Source organism: Solanum dulcamara, chromosome 4, assembly GCF_947179165.1.
Source record: "Solanum dulcamara chromosome 4, daSolDulc1.2, whole genome shotgun sequence".
Lineage (NCBI taxonomy): Eukaryota > Viridiplantae > Streptophyta > Magnoliopsida > Solanales > Solanaceae > Solanum > Solanum dulcamara.
In genome coordinates, this window is record NC_077240.1 from 18,644,441 (window position 1) to 18,666,053 (window position 21,613).

The 21,613-nt window shown below is 31.7% G+C and overlaps 1 protein-coding gene and 1 pseudogene across 1 annotated transcript; one reads left to right on the forward strand and one right to left on the reverse strand.

Moving 5' to 3' along the window:
- Nucleotides 1-1,769: 1,769 nt before the first annotated feature.
- Nucleotides 1,770-3,014, reverse strand: LOC129884065 (probable 2-oxoglutarate-dependent dioxygenase SLC1; annotated as a pseudogene).
- Nucleotides 3,015-16,916: 13,902 nt separating this feature from the next.
- LOC129884802 (uclacyanin-3-like) lies at nucleotides 16,917-18,329 on the forward strand. The gene is made up of 2 exons (XM_055959082.1): nucleotides 16,917-17,178; nucleotides 17,757-18,329. Exons 1-2 carry the CDS (start codon nucleotides 17,019-17,021, stop codon nucleotides 18,170-18,172), a joined length of 576 nt encoding a protein of 191 aa, XP_055815057.1. The 5' UTR covers nucleotides 16,917-17,018; the 3' UTR covers nucleotides 18,173-18,329.
- Nucleotides 18,330-21,613: the final 3,284 nt, after the last annotated feature.

A 21,613-nucleotide genomic window follows, 5' to 3' on the forward strand; every position in this document is an offset into this window, starting at 1 on the left:
ATTATTATACATATTTTATTACCGTTATTAATATTAGTATTATTGGTATACATATTTTATTAGTAGTTAGAGTTGTATTTTTTTTACTGTTAGTATTATTATTAGTATTTTCATTAATATTAGTATGTTTATTTACTGTAGCCATGTTGTTGTTATTATTATTATTATTAGTAGTATTAGTTTCTTTAATCATTAGTATTTTTTATTATTACTATTGTTATTATTTTCGTAATAGTATCTTTATTTATTGTTATTATTATTATCATTATTTTCCTTATTATTATAATTATTAGTAGTACTAGTACTTTTACAGTTATTATTATCATTATTATTATTATTATTATTACCATTTTCATTATTATCATTATTATTATTATTATTATTATTATTATTTTCGTCATTATTATTATTATTAGTAGTAGTAGCAAATTTTTATTTGCTATTGTTATTATCATTATTATTTTTTATTATTATTATTGTTATTGTTGTCATTATTATTTTATTATTATCGTTATTATTGTTATTGTTATTATTATTATTACTACTACTACTAATACTACTATTATTACTATTACATATTAAACTTGCTTATATGATTTGAATATGTTCTCATTTATGTAATAGCTAACATTATATTAGGTATAATATTTACGATCGTTTTTATCTCATTTAAATGATTTATTCAAATTATCCCCCCTTCATTAAATTATTTATATACCAAATCTATTTCTCTTATAAATTTTTCTAAATGATTTAAATTTTATATTTCTTTCAAATTGTTTGATACCTTGATTATTGTTAAAACACATTTCTCCAAAGTTAGTCAAATAATTTCAAATCATCGGATAACCGCATATTAGCGGCTATTTTAAGTGCTAAAACCTTCTTAAAATAGTAATATGAACCTCGTACCTCTTTTCTCTAATTTTTAAGACTTAAATCTGTTAGGGTCTTTTAAATTAAGTTTTCTTAATTTCTTTAAAAAATTAAGTGGCGACTCCTCTTTTAATAAAATTGATTTTTTCTAAAAAAGATGAAATTAATTTTAAACTCCCGTCCATTTTTTGACATAACAATTACAATACATGAATTATTATTATTTTGGATTGGTATGTTGTACTAGAAATTAATATAGTTTTATATGAAAATTTTAAAATACCCATAATTGATAAAAATACCTTTTTGTTATATTCGAAGTGTATTTTATATGTTAATCCTATGATATATGCTTTAACTAGCTGGTGATTCACATTGTATAAAATATACTATAGGATATATGTGAATATTCTTGAGTATTTGGAAGTTAATTAGTGGCATTTTATTTTATTAGTATTGTAAGATATATGCGAATATTCACACTGTATATGTATGAATATTCTTGGATAAGCATAAGAAGCTTCTATTTTGTATGTAAGCGGCAATCCCACTATCTCCAGCTCACTTCCATTGTCATTTCTTCTAATTTTTTTCCAAATATTTTTTAATACTTATAATTTTTTTTATTTAAGATTTTCCTTTTTCTTAAAATCATTCCTATACTTTTATATGTCATTGTGTTATTACGCCTTTCTTTTCTTCTCCTCTTCCCTCCCTATTACATTTTCTTAAAATCATTCCTACACTTTTTCCTCTTTCAATTTCATAGTTAAATGAGATACAATATGAAATATATGTTTTTCAACAAAAAATTGATGTATAAAGTGCGATTAGAACGAGTTGGAAGCATTTATTTGAGAAAATGTAAATATTTTTAAACGAAAAGGGTGAATTCAAGTATAAATATTTTTAAACGAAAAGGGTGAGTTAACTGTTGCTCGGTGGACAACATCTTTGTATCGACCATTGCTCAATACTTCCATGTGATCTCCCACCAGATCAATGAGGTCTCCTTCAATGACTGGAACCGTATGCCAACTTTTCATCTCGATCCATGATTTGCAAGCCCGGATGGTTTTGAAGAATGATGGATAGCAAAGAATAGTCTGTGTGGGGTGGCGAGCCTAGTGCAAGATCCGGTTCAGTACATGCTGGATAGCAATTAACGGCAATGACCTGGGAGCCTTCTGCGATGTCTTCATGTAAGTAATTGGGTTTTAGTTCTAAGCTCTCAAATATTACTTTCATGAGTTCTTCTTGCAACTTTTGTACTGCCTTTGTGTAATTTCCCATTTTCTCCCTGCATGATGAGGTGCTGCTTTAGGCTTTTGAAATCATATTCTTCTTGAACATTGAGAATATATGTGTATTATCAGAAATATTTCAGAGATAAACATATTCACTAAGGAATGCAAGACTTACTTGTAACATGTGGGATTTGATGGCCACAAATCTATCCAATTTGAGATTGGATTAGCATAGTGCTTGAGGAAGTCTCTCCAAAAGGATACTTTGTCTTTGACATTATTTAGACTGGTACTATACCTCACGGGCTCATGAACATTTGAAGAGAAGAGATGCATTTTCTCTTCATTTGGTAAATCGAAGAACTCAGTCACACTATCTAATGCATCTTTCATGACTGACAATGGGATACCATGGTTGACTACCTGCAAAGTCATTTATTTATTGCATGCATGCTGTTGGTTGAATTAGTCATGAAGAACTTCTTATTCTCTTTCCTTTTAAACTGCTAATTAAGCATCTGAAATCTAGGACGTCATCAACTGAAAATCGATTTATGTACACTAATAATATATATAAAACAAATTTAGTTAAAACTATATCATTCTAGTACATGGATTGTTTGTGACATGACAAGAAGTAGTATACGTACCTGGAAAACCTAGTTCCTTGCATGCTAGGTGTACTTGCTGGATTATCTGAGGCCGAAAACGAGGGTGTCGCAGAAAGGATAGATCCACAATTGGCAAGCATGTGTTGGAGTTGGACAAGGTTCCGTCGGGGCGTAGGGATGGTGGAAGAATGTAACGTTTGGGAATGCAGGTTAGTCCCTCTTCAGTAAGTGTCATGGCACTAGTAAAGGTATCATTTGGAGAAGCTGAGCTCTTATCCATTTTGTTGTGTTTCAATTATGACTTGACTGCCTATTTATACTATTTGAAGGCAGGAAAATCTGTTGGTTTGATCTAGAATGTAGTAGGGAAAAAAAGACAAGGCGCCATGAAGGATTATAGTTATCCAAATATTTATAAGGTCTCACCCATATCATATGCAAGCGCTTACAAATATTTATAAGGTCCATTAATTTTATGGTTTGTAATTAAATTTATCAACTAAGATCGATCAAAACTCTTTTCTTTTTGTCAAGAAAAAAACAGGAATAAATGAAAATCTATACACTATGTAAAGAACAAGAATATGTAATGGAATAATAATGAGATTCAACAAAAAAGATTTTTCGCATTAAAGTACCTATTATATTTTTAAGTTATGAATTCATACACAAATTGACAAATTTATGCTTTATGTTAAAAATACTGAATTCACGTGAACCTGATAACTAATAGATGCATCAGTGCCTGATTATAATATGTTTATCTTCCATTGAGAAAATAAAGGGAAGTGATGAATAGTAAAATTGATAAAACCATTATATATCTGCATAGTAAATTTATAAATTAAATTTAACTAAATACAGTAATTTGTGTTTTTCTTTCGTTCAACTTTTTCTTGTATTCGAATATCTATTATAGTACATGTTTATTTTTCACTGAGAAAACAAAGGGAAGTGATGACAAAATTCAAAGAGAATACAATGTCCTGAGACGGAGCGCACATAGTTTTGATGCATGATAGCATAGGTTGTTGGAAATCGGAATTAATGAATTATATTAGAGCATGACATGTATACACTCTCAATTGGTCTAACATTCTAAAAACAGTAGAATGACTAAATTAAATGTCTCGGGTCATTGGGTTGGAAACAAGTTATCTCACAATTAATTATTCTGGGATAAGGTGAAATAACTTATCCATATGTATATGGGATAACTTATTCTATTACTATGGTATAAATGGTGGAATAAGTTATCTCAAACTTGCCAACCAAACAAGACATCAAAATTTTATCTGTAAACTACTTTTTTATTCCAGGACTATTTATGTTTATTCCTTACAATTTGACCCTTTAGGGTTTGTGTGGTATGAAGGAAAATATTTTATTGAAAAACAAGTGGATTTATTATTTATGTGTTTAATACGTAAATAGACTATTGTTTCAAAAATATTTTATATAATCTAGGCAAATATTATATGGGCGGAGGTAGAAGTATGAACATACTAGAAACAAAGATTTTTTTCACTGTGGTAAGATTAATGTTTTCCACCGAACCAACTCATTGGAAAAATGGATGATAGAGAATTTTTTAATATTTTCACATGAAAATATTATTGTTTTTTTTCTGTTCTTACCTATTCAATCAAAATATCTATGAAAATACTTAATTCGGTGGGAAAACAATAATTTTTAAGTAGTAGAGGTGGTGGAGATGGGGCAATAAGGGGTGTATCAAAGGGTGGTGTGGAGATAATTAATATAAGATGTTATTTGTGAAGTTTGTTATTTTATATTTTTATTAGAGAAGTTATTTTTTCATTTTCAAAAAATTATTTTTGTAGAGAAAAAATTTTAAATAATTTTTAACCAACCAGGACAGGTATTTCCACACCCCCTTATTATTTCAAGCTTTGACTCTATAAGAAGCGGGAGAAAGTAATAATTCAATCTCACAATAGTCCAAATTATGGCTTTTCTGTTCTCCCCTTGCCAATACTGAAAATGAATGAACCAAATATTCGAGAAAGGAAGGAATTATGACAACACCACCCCACATTTTCTTCAAAAGAAAAAAATAACATGATGTCTCTGTTAAAGAGATTCGTGCATGCAGCAAGTACTTCATAGTTTACATTAGATCGTATATGGGTTGGCAATCTTTTCTTTTTTTCACAAATATTTCTTATGAAGATTGAACTTACACTTATTGTTTAAGAGACTCTCATCGATAGCACGTATTATGAAGGTATGCAATTCTCAAAGGTATACGACAATATTAGTTGAATCACAGTATTGTATGCTTTAATATACAACATAAGAATTGTATACCTCAAAGGTATACAACAATAAGAATAGTTGAATGCGAAAATAAGAATAGTTGAATCACAGTATTCTTAGAACTCTGAATCAAAGGGTTTGACCCTTATTTTTCAAAAATGAAAGATTGTTACACTAGGAGTGTGTTTGGTATGAAGAACAATTTTTTCATGTTTGGTTGGCTTAAATGTTTTCCAAATCAACTTATTTTCCTCAAATTTGAGGAAAATGACTTTCTTCCAAAAACTAAGGAAAACATTTTCCAAAACTCTCCTTCAACCTCAAATTACAATGTTTTCTTCTTACCCCACCCCTGCGACCCTCCTCCCCCCAAAAAATAATTTAAAATTGATTTTTTAAGACCCTTGTGGTCTGGCCCTTCCCCGAACCCTGCGCATAGCGGGAGCTTAAGTGCACCGGGATGCCCTTTTAATCCCTACCTTGATCATCCTACCCCAAAAAAAATATTAAAACTTTACTTTTTTGAAAAATATTTCAAATTTTAAATTTTTTATTTTTTTTACCCCACCCCTACCCCTCCCCTCTCCCCCTACCCAGCCCCCCACCCCAACAGCCTCCCCCCCTCTCCACACACAAATTTAAATTTATTTTTGAAAATTTTTGAAAATTTCATTATTATTTTTTACCCCACTCACCCCCTACCCCAACCCCGCCCCACCCACCCCACCAGACCCCCCCTCCCCCCACACACACAACAAAAAAAACATTTAAAACTTATTTTTGAAAAATATTTCAAGTTTTGAAAATTTCATTTTTTCACCCAGCCTAACCCCGACCCCCGTGCCAGCCCCCAATCCCCCCCCCCACTTCAAAAAAATAAAAAATTGTTTTTTTTAAAATTAAATTATTTGATAGTTAAGTCTGGAGTCGCGTGTGGTCGGATTTCGGTTCGAAAGTTGGGATCGAATCTAAATTTGGAAGTCAAATCTTCAGTTGAAAGTTGAGTTGGGTCCCAAATCAAAGGTCGGGATCGGATCCCGAGTCAATTACTAGAGTTGATTTTCATGTCACAAATTATTTTCCTAAAAATATTTTCTCTTCTCTAGCCAAAAATAAAAGATATTTTCTAAAAATATTTTCATTCAGTAACCAAATAATAGAAAATATTTTTTGAAAAATATTTATCACTCTCCAACCAAATATGAGAAAATAAGTTAGAAACCAATTTGTTTTCCAAGAAAACATTTTCTAGAAAAACATTTTCCATGGAAAATTCCTTCATACCACACACCCTAGATTTCTCAGAGATCTGCAATTTTAGTTATACATATCTCCTTCAAAGTCAAGTCATTTCTTTTAGACTACATTCATGAAAATAGATATGCAATTTTAGTTTTTTATTTTATTTTTAAAAAGCTTCATTTAAAATCTAGAAGATTTAAATGCAAAATAAATGGCTATTAAAAACTATTTTTTGCATTATTAATCAGATAACAAGATTATAGTTTAATCTTTTTTCAATTCTAAGAATAATGTATCACTCATGTGATGCAAATGCAAATAAAGTATGTTGTGGATATATAGTAGAGTTGGTGATTTGTATATATAGAGAGTGTTCATATATGATAGAACCGCTAATTGCAAATAAAGAATACTCTGTTTCCATTGGTATGTATTGGTCAGCATTCACGTATCAAATTTTGTATACATTTGTTTGTATTGATATATATTGATTCGTATTCACCTAGTATTCATTGGTTTGCATTGTATATTTATAATCTTGCATTGATATACGTTGAATATACATATGGGGGAAATTTAATTTGCTGCAAAAGTAAAGTATTTTAACTAATATTTACTTCAAATAAAAAGGGACAATTTCTTTTTATACTTTGAATTTTAACAAATCAACACACGAATCATGATTCAACGCCCTTATCTACATAATTTTGAAGCAAAAACTATATATATCACAAAGAACAAATCTTCATCATCAATTTGTTAAATAACAATAAAACAGACTCATTTATTAGCATCTTTTTTTTTTGGGGGGGGGGGGGGAGAAATTTCATCTATGACAAACCTTTTAAGCATAATAATTCATATGGATATAGTTTCCCTAATTACTTATAATGACAAATTTATGTTTGACATTATACAAACGCTGTATACGAATTGTATACTGAAATATACAAACACTGCAAATTTTATAGCGAATTATACAAACACTGTACACGAATTGTATAGTGAAATATACAAATATTGTACACGAATTGTATAGCAAAATATACAAACGGTATACCCATGAATTATTTGTATACCAAAATATACAAACACTGCGAATTGTATAGCGAATTATACAAATATTGTACACGAATTGTATAGCGAAATATACAAACGGTATACAAAAATTGGGAATTGTATAGTGAATTATACAAATACTGCAATTATATCGCGAATTATACAAATACTGTACACGAACTATATAGCAAAATATACAAATGAATTATAGCAAATCTCAGCAAAATATACCCACAAATGGTAAAAAAAATAAAACTATACCCATATGAATTAATAAACTAATAATGTTTATCATTTCGTGTAATTTTCTCTTTTTTGTCTGCGTTTCAGTCATGTAAAAAAATGACTAAAATTTTGTCACATATATATATATGCATCCAAAAGCAGAAATTTGGAGCAAATTTGTCTAAAATATCTAATATTGAGTATTCGTGCAAAATAAAATACAAGACGGGTATAATGTTAAATTGGTGAGCAGAGGATCTATCAAAAATAAATTCTCTATACTTTTAAAGTAGGAATAAATTCCCTTTATACGTTACTTTTTTCAAATTCCACTTTGTAAAACTATACTAAATATATTGTGATTATATACTAGTTAAATTACGCGACCAACATAGAGGCCCCATGAAATTTTTACCTTTTCCTCTGATTTTATTTGTTGATGCTTTTCTTTTAAGGAGAAGTCTAAAGAATAAAAAATCACTACTAAATACGAGCAAGTAAAGTAAATAAGCACGAAACAAGCTAAATAAAAGTTATAGCAACAAACTACTATCCCATAAGTGAAAAATGGAATTCATTACTTTTGGAGTTGCTGGTTTTCCCAACATTTATTTAACGTGAGGAGAAAAATGACAACAATAAATACAAATAAATGAGGGAAATTCTGAATGGGGCCAAGAATAATCAGTAATAAATCATAACAAAATTTTCAAAACAATGTGACAAAATCTTCCAAGTGGTGGTAGTTATTTACGTGACTGCTTTAGTTGGCAAAAATCCCAAAACATTGAGATCACATGGATTTGATTCATGAAGATAGATCTTTTAGCTCGGAGCTTGTTCTTTAATTCATCATACATAATTATTAGTTTTAGAGATAAAAGTATCAAAAACGCACTTGAATTATCCTTTTTTTTTAGTTTCATATCTAAATTATTGGGAGTGTGAGTTTCTGTCACGTCCCGAGAGGGTACCCTAGACGTGACTGACTTAAGAACCATTTCTGGCTCTCCAAGCGAACCACATAGCCTGATCACCCATTCGTTCATTCATTCAATCAGCGGAAGACTTAAAATAAAGAGAATATTTGGTGGACAAATCCCAAATTGACAATCTAGCTCAAGAAAGAAAGGCTGTGGGCCAACAAATCAAACTTCAATCTTTGTCATTAAAATAGTCTGACAAGAATAATTTAAGGAAATAAAATATTCAATAGACCCATCACTATCTAGTCTATGAAGCCTCTATCACTACTATCTAATTGGTGCCAATGACATTTTCATGGCTACCCCAAATAAAAATGGAAAGGGCTAACTCGACGCAAGATTTCATAAGCGGTGTCCTCCGAATGTAGAGAAAGACTCACCAATACGCTGAGTGTGTATAGATCCTCAATGGTGCTCCTATTGACGATCTCTTAAACCTGTCTCTGCATCATGAAATGATGCAGGTCCAAATGGACGTCAGTATGTGGAATGTACGAGTATGTAATATGGCAAAATGAAACATACCTCAAGGAAGAATAATATCGGATCAACTATCTCGAACCAGAAAGGTAGGAGAGACTCACATAAGACGTCATAAGTCTAAAGTAAGAATACATTTCTAGACAAAGACCAATCACACATCATACAATCCAATCCAATCATACACAAGACAGTTCAATCAAATCATATATCATCCGATTCAATCCAATCGTATACAATCGGTTCAACCCGGTCTTATACGATTCGATCCAATCCAATCATATATCCTTCCATTCAACCCAATCAACATATCATCTAATCCAATCCAGTCCAATCGTACACTATCAAATCATAATTCATCTAATCCAATCCGATCAATGCAATCAACTCAACAATCAACTCAAGGGGGCTCAACTCAATAAATATGCAAATTAAGTTATGCAATATCCTACAATTCAACTCAATCATCTACAATCACAATCAAACCAATCAGATCAAGCACAATCCATTCAATTGGGAGTTTCTCTAACCGACAACCATCACCATATGAGCGAGTGATAGTACAACAAGCTGACGTTGTTGCCGCATCCGTTCATACCTTGCCAGGGTATGAACGCATCAACCAATCATGGATCCAATCCAACCAAGTCCTATAATGTCAGGACAAATATTTTGGGGAAGCATCCGACTTTAACGGTTCAATCTCCTCCTACGTTTGGCGACGTAGTTATTGGGTTTGAGTATGGACTTTACTCTTACCCGATTCGGTGCTCGATACTCCTCCCAAGACTCAATATGCTCATATATCTATCAAGTGAGTAACATACTCAAAATACTCATTTAGCCTCATTGGGCTCTTTCAAATCAACTCATCTCAACTCATCAAACTCTTCTCTTTAAAATTTATACAATCTCAAAATAGACCTTTTTATGTAAAAATGCTCAACTCATTTGTACTAAAAATACTTATGTTCAAAAATAATTAAAAGACTTCTCAAACTCAACTTATGCTTAAACTTTTTTTAAATCATAGATGAAAATAATCATTTCTTAAACTCAAAAATAGTGTATAAATAGTTTACGCAAAAATACTTACAAATCATTTATTTAAAACTCCTTCTCAAAAGATCCTTTATTTTCAAAATACTCATAAGACTCCAATCGACTCAAAATATGCAATTCACATATCACATAATCACATTAGACTCCAATCCACTTCATCACATAACCTCTTCATCAACATAACCTCTTCACCAATCATTCTACACATATTAAATAAGCACCATTCACATCATCACTCACACCATCATCAAATATTATCACCACATCATTATCCAAACATCTACTCCACAAACTTCATTTTAGTCTTATGTTCAAATTACAGAAAAAAAGGGACATTCTTAACTATCCAATTCATTCTTTTCATTCCAATCAATACATATATACACGCAACTATCTATCTCAACCTCAAGACACTTATGACAAGAAATCTCATCTTGGGTTCATGTGAATGAAACATGAATCCATACTCTCAACAAAACTCAACTCAAGAATATCGTCAATACCTATAAATCTATATACAAAGATACATTTGTAGTCAATAATATGAAAAATAACTATTTATTAACTCAAGTCATTTAAATCATCAATCAACCATTAGTATAAAAAAAACATTACATAGTTTAGGGAAAACTTTCAAGAAAACTTTCCTAGAAGGTACAACTCTTTCACAACTCCTAACCAACACATCTATGGGCATATGGAAGAACTCAATCCATATTTTAGGTTAGCCTTACATACCTTGTTTGAAGACTTTGAAGAGACCTTGATGTTAGGCCTTCAATGGGAGGCTTGAATTCTTGAAACTCTTGAAGGCACCCTTTGTTGGAGATAGATTTGGAGAAGAAGAAGAAGAAAAAGAGAGGGAAAATTTCTAGGGCTTTTTAGAGAGAGAGAGAAGATGAAAATAATGGTCCAAAATGCTCAAGGATGGTGTATATATAATTTGGAAAAAGTTCAAGTTGCCCCTCTTCAAAAATCTGGAAAATTGGGCAAAAATCTTGCTGGCGCTATAGTGGCGCGTCGCGCCACTGTAGCGCCAAGCCAAAATTGGCTTAAAACCCTGCACATCTACTAGTGGCGCATCGCGCCAAGGACCAAACTACTGAGGCTGTTTTCTGGTGCTATAGTGGCGTGGGGCGCCACTGGAGCGCCAAACCTAAATTTCGCCCAGGCCTGAATATTCCTGCAGTACTAGTCTGTAGTAAAATGGTCATAACTTTTGACTCCGAACTCCAAAAATTTCAATCTTGGTGGCGTTGGAAAGAAGACTCAAAGAACTTTAATTTAGTAGGTCGTGGTCCACCCAGTTCATATTGTAGGAGATATGGTCGTTTGAAGTTGACCCTTATACTAACTCCTCCGAAAACTTAATCGATTGGAGTTCTTTGGACTCGACTTGGTGTTAGAGATCCCTAAACACATCTAACACACTTCAAATACTTAGGAATTAATCTTATATCATATATAAAACTACAAGTCCTTCGGTTCGAGTCTACACACACGTGAAGAAATGTTCGAGTTTTTGCGAAAAAAATTTCGGGGTGTTACAGTTTCATACCTAAGCAGCTAAGCTATCACTTCTTAGTTTGAGAAACACACCTCTCTCTTTTCTACGACTCTCATCATGATGTCTATATTACATTCCCTCTTTCATTTAAAAAACTGTTACATAACACTTTACATGGACAAAATATTTCACCCCAATTTTTTAGTTTTATTTTTATTTATTAAATTTCTTCTATAAAAAATTTTTAAAAAAATTCTTACTTTATCTCCCCCTCCCCTCAAATAATAATTTAGATATTTTTATTTTAAAAAATAAAATTCTACCCCACCCCACCTAACCCTCCGTTTTCAATTTTTTTCTCTTTTCTTAAAATATATATTTTTTATTTCTATTATATTCGGTACGCAAGTAGGAAAAAATATTTTCCCAAAAATATGTGTACATATCTAAAATAAAATGAAATATATATATATATATATATATATATATATATAAATTAAGAGCAGAGGGTTAGATGGGGTGGGTATAATTTTTTTTGAAAAAATAAAAATAATAACATTTTTAGAAAGGAGTGGGGGAGGGATGAAGTATGAATTTTTTTTAAAAATATTTTATAAAAGAAATTTAAAAAATTTTAAAAAATTAAAGGACGGGGATTGTGGGGGGATGAGGGGGGCGGGGGAAGAGGTGGTGGAGTACGTGAGCAAAATATTTTTAATTTTTAATTTAAAATAAATTTTTTTTAAAAAGTTTTTTTTTAGGGATAGAAATACTTTAGTCTTTAATTTTTAACTAATATTAATAGTTTATTTAATTTTTTGTCAAGGTGGAATATTTTATCCATGTGGAATGCCATGTGACAATATTTTTTTAAAAAATAGAGAGTAGAAATAGTGTATTATACACACCACTGAAGTGTGTTTCTCTGATAAGTGATAGTTTAGGTATTAACTCACACTTCTAATAGTTTAGATATGAAACACACAAAAAAAAAGTGATAGTTTAAATGTGTTTTTGACACTTATCTTATAGTTTTATTCATAAAATCCTTCAATAAAGTTTTAGATTATATTTACAGTATCTTTTTTGGACATTAATTTCTTATTATTTTTGTTTTATGAGGTCAGCCATTCTCTTATTAACATTAAAAATAAGCCTAAATTCCACGAGTGAAATTTCAGAACATTACAATGTCGGATTCACTTGTGGATTTTAAATTAATAATCATATTTTCTCGCTTGTCTTTCGAGGTCCTAGCCTTATCTGTTTGCAAAGATCTAAAGATTATCGCATTAAAAGTGGATGATCTTGACCTTTTGATCCCACTCATCTCATGAACAAAACTTTAAGCTTACCAAATTTTGACTTTTAATCTTAAAAGTACGACAAACAAGAATCAAAAATTCAAGATTTTTTAAGATCATTGGATGTAATTTCCCAAAAGATCTCAACTTGATCTCAACATTGTTTTTTGAGAGAAGTATTGAAAACATCTTCGAATTTGGCGCAAATCATGAGTTTCGTCCCCGAATTGTTGACACGCTTAAAAACACTCCTCTACTTGATTAACTAATCTTAGATACACTCCCAATGCCACATGACATAGCAAGCAATCTCAAATTCTTATTGGAGCATAGAGCTCTTAATAAAAAGTCGAGAAAAGTGTTGAAAACACTCTTAAAGTTGATGAGAATTTAGGAGTGTATTTCACTCATGTTGCAAGAACGGGGATGTATTTTAAGTTAAGTTAGCCAAGTAAAAAGGTGGTTTTAAGCCTGTCAATAGTTTGAAATGAAACTAATAATTCGCACCAAATTTAGGAGTGTTTTTAATACTTCTTTCTAACTTTTTTTTAATACTCTATCTGTCAATTATGCTGCAAAGAATACACAATTATTTTTTATAACTCCAGGTTTAGTTATTTAATGTTAGAACTTTCAAAGTTATGATTTTTAAATTTTCCAATCCAATAGAATAGTTGCTATGTGCTTGCCATAAAACATATACATTTGTAGGAAATCTTTGAAGCTAGATTCATTTATCGTGGTGGGGAAAATGTCAGAATTCTTAATAATAATAATAATAATACTAATAATTCCTCTGTTAAAAAAAAAGTGGTGTTTTTTAAGCTTGGACATACGCATTGAGAAAACTATCTACTTCATGAATTAAAATCTTACCCTTAATTAAATGTCCGGAAAAAGAGATGACTCTTTAGTGATGTAAAACTTCATGTATTAAAATAAGAGTATTTTCGAAAGAAGAAAATGATTTTTTCTTGATTATCTAAAATATTGAGTATTTATTTTGAAACAAAATAAAAAGATAAAATAACCACTTATTTTTAGTGTTAAAATGGGTTTCGTTTGACTAATTGGCCCAATCCATTCATCAGCTTCAGCCTTCAAGTTATTCAAGAAGAAATAGTCCCACTTAAACACTTTTTCAATCTAATCTTTAAAAAATAAAATTTCATGATAATATCTTGAAATTTCACATATAGAAGATAAAATCTATGACAATAGTTTTTCAATTACATGAACTATAATATGGATGTTCGTTAATTTTACCCCAAATTCAATTTTTTTCTTTTTAAAAGGGGTTTAAAGTTCTCAAGTAGGATGATCCAAATTCCTATTGTCTATTCTCTATTATCCACGAAATTAAAGAAATCATTTTTATTTTATTTTTGTTTCAAAGTTCTTTTAAGAAAATATGTTTTAGTTCTTCACCAGATGCATTATTTGCAGTCAAATCCTTTCAAGGAATTTTGCATATTTCATACCACCAATCAAAAGACTTGGCATCACGTTTTTCTCAAAATTCTACTCCCTCACACCTGTCTCAATTTATATGACACAATTAACATTTTGGAGAATCAAACAATTTAATTTTAAATCAGGATTCAGACATGAAATCTTTTTTAAAATTAAATAAAATTAATATATTTGAAAACTATATAAACAGTTCTATAAGAGTCACAATAATTAATAATTTATGATATTTTAAAAAACATATAAAAGGGTTACAATAAAAGAAAAACTTGTTAAATCTCAAAATATGAAAGGTGCCGCTAAAATTGAGCATAGGAGTATTATTTTTTCTTTTGATGTATGGGAGACGAAAATTTCCAAATTTACCCAATTCATTTCTTTTATCTTATTATTAATCCGCTAGTTCCATTTTATTTGGCACGTTAATTTTTTAAATTCTTTTAAAAATGAATAACACATTTTTGTATTTGAAGTTTTGTAACTTCAAACTAATAACCACTAATTTCATCTTTAGTAACATGATTTTATAGCTATAAAAATGTCATAACCACAACTTGTAAGATCACTTTTGATATGTGCCAAGTTTTTTGTTTTTTTTCTTGAATTTCATATCAGCCAAAAACCGTCATAAAATAATGCAAATGAAGAGTTAATTTGTATGTATTCTCACATCATTTTATGCTCAAAATCATTTATTTCTTTAAAAAATTTACACTAATGGGGCAACTCTCTGCACTAAGCTTTCTCTATGCGCAGAGTCCAGAAAAGGGCCAGCTTACAAGGATTTATTGTACGCAGTCTTACCTTACATTTCTGTCAGAGGCTGTTTCCAAGGCTTGAAATTCGTGAATCGTGACCTCCTGGTCACATGACAACAACTTTACCAGTTACACTCTTTATTATATTTGTATTCATCTCCGTTTATTCCGTTGAACTTTGGATGTTATAATTTCTTCTTCTATCATCAATCATTAAACTAAAGCCAATTTTATTTTTTTAAAAAAAAATTCTCAACTATTCCAAATTTCCAATCAGAAAAGATTCAAATCGAAACCAACTCATTTCCATGTTCTATTGGAATGTCTATATTAAACTATACCCATCGACTCATTTACAATAATTTTGGTATTCTAGGATTTCCCTAGGAAATAATATAAGATTTCCATTCAATCGTTTTGCTTTAACGATTAATAAAGTAAAAAAATATTAAAGAATTTTACAACTCTAGATATATTTTTTAAAATTTTAACGGTTGATAAAGTCAAAAAAAATATTAAAGACATTTACAATATTTTAAAAATATTTCAAGATATATTTAGAACTAACAGTAGTTGAATTGTTAGAAATTGATTACTATTTTATATTGAGCACAACTTATACACGAAATTTTATATGACAGCAAGTTTTTCTAATTATAACTAACCCATTTTTGTTAACTAATAATTTTTTAACAAATGTAAACCGTTCATTTGACTAATTGAAACTGCGATCATCTCTGATTGGATTAGAGGACAACTAATGCATGGCCTAACAAGTAACAAACCCAACCAATACAATAAAATTAATTATATTGATTGGTCCAAAGTCAAATACGTGACAATCATTTTCTCAGATCGATTCATTATTAAAGTTTTTTATTTGTTTTGCCAAAACCTACTGTTTGCATGATATGATAATTTTTTTACATATTGGGTGGCACCAATTAAGTATAAAAGGGCAGTCTGGTGCATTAAAGCTCTCGCTATGCGCAGGATCCGGGGAAGGGTCCGACCACAAAGGTCTATATTGTACGCAGTCTTACCTTGCATTTCTGTCATAGGCTATTTTCAAGGCTTGAACCTGTGACCTCCTGGTCACATGACAACAACTTTACCAGTTGACGCCAATTAAGTATATTCTCAAAAAACATGTAAAGTCGTGTCTAAATGATACCCATAGCTAGCCTAGCTATTGGTTATTTAGTTTGTCTAATAAAAGGAAAAAAAATTATTAAAACAAGTTTGATACATTTGAAATACTATGCGTCAAGAAAAATTAAATAAATTGATGATATTATCAATTGAATAAAAATTATTAGAATAAATCAACTATAATAAAGTTATTAGTGATTTTGTATCTCAGAGCTAAAAGAATATACTTTATACAAAAATATTTTTTTAATAATTTAAAACCTCCATTCAATTTTCACTTTAGATCTCTAACGTTGTGTTTTATGAGTCAAATTATTAATCAAAACAAAGTTTGTTTATTTGTTTTTTTTTTTTTTTGTGTGGCGAGAAAGGCAAGTAATAGCAAAGCTTAAGTTCCAAGGAGTAATGCCACGACATTTAGACATGCCACAAAGTCAGCAAAAGTATAGAGAAAGACATTCAAATATGATTGCTAATAATATTAGGTAGACATGGGAAAGTAGAACTGCACCAAATCCCATGTTTAATATTATCTCACAAGCAATAAACTCTGGAATTTATATATATTTTTTTAAAGGTTACTTCTAGCATTGAAATTACATGACATTCAAAGTTTCAATAAGCTCAAACACTCTATATAAGTAAGGCACACATCATTTGCCAAATGTGTACTTTCCTTCCTTTCTTTCGTTCTTCACTCTTCAACAACAATTTTTGTAAACTTTGAATATTTTTTTTTGTTAATTTAATTAAGTAATTATGGCAGTGTCAGCGGTAGTAACTCTCCTCTTTCTTCTTGTTGCTTCTCCGGTGGCTTTTGCTGCCAACCATGTCGTCGGAGGCAGCGGCGGGTGGACCCAATCTGGAGATTACACCACTTGGGCTGCTGGTGAAACCTTCACCGTTGGTGACACCCTTGGTTAGTCTTTCAACTTGTGTTAATTTTCATCTTTAGGCATATAATATTTGTAACATATAGATCCGATTAATTTGGATGTGTGTTTGGTAGCTTATTAAAATATCGTTTTTACTTTTAAGGATCAAAGTCGAGGCTTTTGAATTAAGAATCGAGCGACGCAACCATCTCATCGTATCTTTTACCGTATTACGTATATCAAGTAGACATAATTGCCAGGCTATTTTGAAGAGTGGAGGTCAATTTTAAATGTTTGACATTATAACAGGTCTAAAATCTTCAATATGTGAAAAAGGAAAATGAAAATCCTTAGAGATATATTGCAAACACAGAGAGCATCAGATATGCTGTTTTTTTTTTTTTTGGAAACAAAGAGATTTATGAGTGGGAAAAACAGAGTACCCTGTGTTTTTAAGTGTCAACTAAATGGTGCACGACGATGCAATATTAACTTTTATCATAGATTATATCTTCAATTTACCTAATTGCAATTAACAAAGAAACTGAAAGTTTAAAATTTCTCTATTGTGATTAATTATTTCTTTTAGACTAAAATTTGAATTTTCATGATGAATGATCAGAGTTCAACTATGGTGGAAGTCACGGAGTGGATGTAATTAACAAAGATGACTATGACAATTGCAACACCGGTAACGCCATCGAGTCACACAGTGATGGAAAGACCACAATCAAACTTTCCAAATCTGGTCCAATGTACTTTACTTGTCCTACTTTTGGTCATTGTCAATCTGGCATGAAATTGTCTATTGACGTCAAAGATAGCTCCACTCCTGCTACTCCATCAACTCCGTCAACTACTCCTTCAACTCCGTCAACTACTCCTTCAACTCCTTCTGATTCACCAGCCACACCTAATACTCCCACGAAGTCTACGCCAACGACACCTAATGGAGCAACCGGAGTTTTTGGCAGCATGAGCAAATTTGTGGTCGGAGTTTCAGTTGTATTGGGAGCTTTGTTTGTGTTCATATGCTAGGCGAGAGGCAGTGCTTTAATTTGAATCATTATTATTAATTTTATTTTCTATTGTTAATTCAGCTGTTATTTTTGTTCCCCCTTTGTTTATTTTCATGAGCGCTAATTTTGTGTGCATATTGTTGTAAGAAATAAAATGATTTTTTCTTCACCTTTAATTTAGTTTATGGAACTGCCAGTTGTTGGATCGAAGAATTAAGAAGAAGTTTGTTGCCTTATATATTTTATTATACGAACGTTCAACCAACTACCTTTCGGAAAAGGACAGTTTGCTATGACTTAGGAACCTTTATTACCTCTTTAATTTGTTTGGTAGCCTAGTAGGTAGGTTTCACATAAGTTCCAATAAGATAAATAGCATGTTTGGATTGACTTATTTTTAATCAGCTTATAAGTTAAAAACTATTTATAAGTTTTAAAAAAAAAGTAGGTGCATGCCAACTTTTTTTTGACTTATAAGTTGTTTTCAACTTATAAACTGCTTAAAATAAGTTCATCTAAATAAACCCAACTATTTATTGAGGCTTATTTTAAGCACAAAATGACTTTAAGTTGGCCAGCCAAACATTCAAAAAAAAACTGAAAACAGCTTATAAGCAACTTATAAGTCAATCCAAACGGCCTCATACTTACTACTACTATTGAGTATTGACCAAGTTGGATCACAAGAATTTGTCAGCAAATCCGGATGGATAGCGCTTAAATATAGCCAAAAATATATAGTATAATTTAGAAAAAAATTACACATTGTGAAACTATTTATTCAAATTGGACTTAATCCAAATTATTTATCCTTAATAGACTAATGGCCAAAACTATTTACTCTCTTACTCCACTTTCTCCTTTTTAATTTCGTGTATGAAATCATGCTGACATCTACGTCACTGCTATGAAATAATCCTATGTGATATTCCATCGATATATTAATAGCATATCTAACATCAGGGTTGGCCTACCTCCTACCCACTTGAGCCTGGACAGAACTGACCCACTAAAAGGGCTGGGGTTGAAGGGGAAGGGGTGTGGGAAGGGCTGGCTGGCTGGACAGATTCTGGCCCAATCTAACCCCTGACTGGCCCTTAATTAACTTTTTCCACAAATATCCGCCCAAGCAGAAACTTTGAACAGATGAGATCTTTTAGAAAATACAGGCCAACATATCAACATCAGTGGGTTGGTGATGATAAATTTAGTATATATCTAGTTTCAAAGCCCATAAATCTCTTTCGTATATCTGAGAAGATACTATCATGCAGAAAAGTTACACCAAATAACATCGTTGAGACAGAAAGAGTACTATACATAGTGCAAGATAGTCAAAACGCGTTTTGAACGCGTAGTCAACAAAACGCGTTTTGAACGCGTAGTCAACAAAACGCGTTTTGAACGCGTAGTCAAAAAGGAACAAAACGCGTTTTGAACACGTAGTCAAAAAGGGAGGTTCAATACGCGGATTTTACGCATTTCTAGTTTCCTATAAATAGAAGACCTCTTGCCCTCATTTATCCCATCCCAGAAAGAGAGAGTAAGAATACAAAGAGAGTTATACACCAAGATAAATATTTTAGTTTTGAGTGTCCTCTTTAGTAGTTGTTCCTTTTACAAGAGAGAAGTGTTAATTGTTGTTTTCTCCTTGTATTTGAGAGTGGTGTACTCCATATTTTTATAGTGAGATCCTTCTACCCCGTGGTTTTTCCCTTCTATAAGTTAGAGGGGTTTCCACGTAAAATTCTCGTGTCTAATTTATTTTCATTAGTTTCATCATATCAAACTTTAGTTGTGGTGCTTCCTCCCCCCAACAGTGGTATCAGAGCCCTCGGTTATTCTGTCTGTTTTATGCAAAGATACTATTCGTGAATAGTAAATTTTCGTGAATAGTAAAATTCGGTGAATAGTACTATTTACGTGAATAGTAAATTTCGGTGATGATACAGTTTGTCACGATTGTTCGCAAAAATATTCAGAAATGATCTAGAAGGGTGTGAAGCAAATAACAATGTCGAGTACAACAAACTTTGACGTTGAAAAGTTCAATGAGACTAATTTCTCATTGTGAAAAATGAAAATAAAAGCGATATTGAGAAAAGACAATTGTTTAACTGCAATTGAAGGCAGGCCCGCAGACTTTGCTGATGACAGCAAGTGGAATGACATAGACAGCAACGCAGTTGCTGATCTACACTTGACACTAGCTGATCAAGTGTTGTCGAGTGTGGCAGAAAAGCGGACAGCGAAGGAAATATGGGATACTCTTACAGGGTTGTATGAGGCCAAGTCTTTGCATAATAAAATCTTCTTAAAAAGAAGACTGTATACTCTTCGAATGGCAGAGTCCATGTCAGTTACTGAACACATCAATACTTTAAATACTCTGTTTTCGCAACTTACGACAATGGGTTGCAAAATAGAGGGGACTGAACGTGCGGAGCTTCTACTTCAAAGTCTGCCTGACTCGTATGATCAACTCATCATCAAATTGACGAACAATAAAGACAGTCTAGTTTTCGATGAAATTGCAGCCGCTGTTTTGGAAGAAGAAAATCGGCGCAAAAATAAGGAAGACAGACAAGCAAGTTCGTAGCAAGCTGAAGCCTTGATGATGGTGAGAGGAAGACCAACGGAACGTGGCCCTAGTGGGAGTCACAATCATGGCAGATCTCAATCAAGAAGTAAGAAGAATATCAAGTGCTACAACTGTGGCAAGAAAGGGCACTTCAAGAAAGATTGTCGGTTCAATAAGAAGAGTGAAAACTCTGAGCCATCAAATGCTCAAGAGAATGTTGCATGTACCTCGGATGATGGCGATATTTTATGTAGTGAGGCAATATCAAATAATGAAGGCAGAAAACGTTTCGCTGATGTCTGGATCATGGACACAGGAGCAACATGGCACATGACTTTCAGGAGAGAATGGTTCCATCAATATAATCCTATCTCAGGAGGTTCTGTGTTCATGGGAAACGATCATGCTTTGGATGTTATTGGTATTGGGTCCATCAAAATAAAGATGTATGATGGCACGATTCGCACCATCCAGGAGGTACGACATGTAAAAGACTTGAAGAAGAATCTATTGTCTTTAGGACAACTAGATGATAATGGATGTTCGTATAAGACTCATGGTGGAGTCATGAGAATATCCAAAGGAGCGCTTGTAGTGATGAAAGCAGAAAAACTTGCTGCAAATCTATATGTTCTTAAAGGTGAAACACACCAAGAAGGAGAAACATCAACCGCGTCAGCAAGTTCATTTGAAGAATCAACGATGATGTGGCATCGTAAACTTGGTCATATGTCGGAACGAGGTTTGAAGATTCTTGCTGAGCAAAAACTTCTTCCAGGGCTCAAAAAGGTTTCACTACTCTTTTGTGAGCATTGTGTTACCAGCAAGCAAAATAGACTGAAGTTTAGCAGTTTCTCTGCTAAAAGCAAGGAAATACTA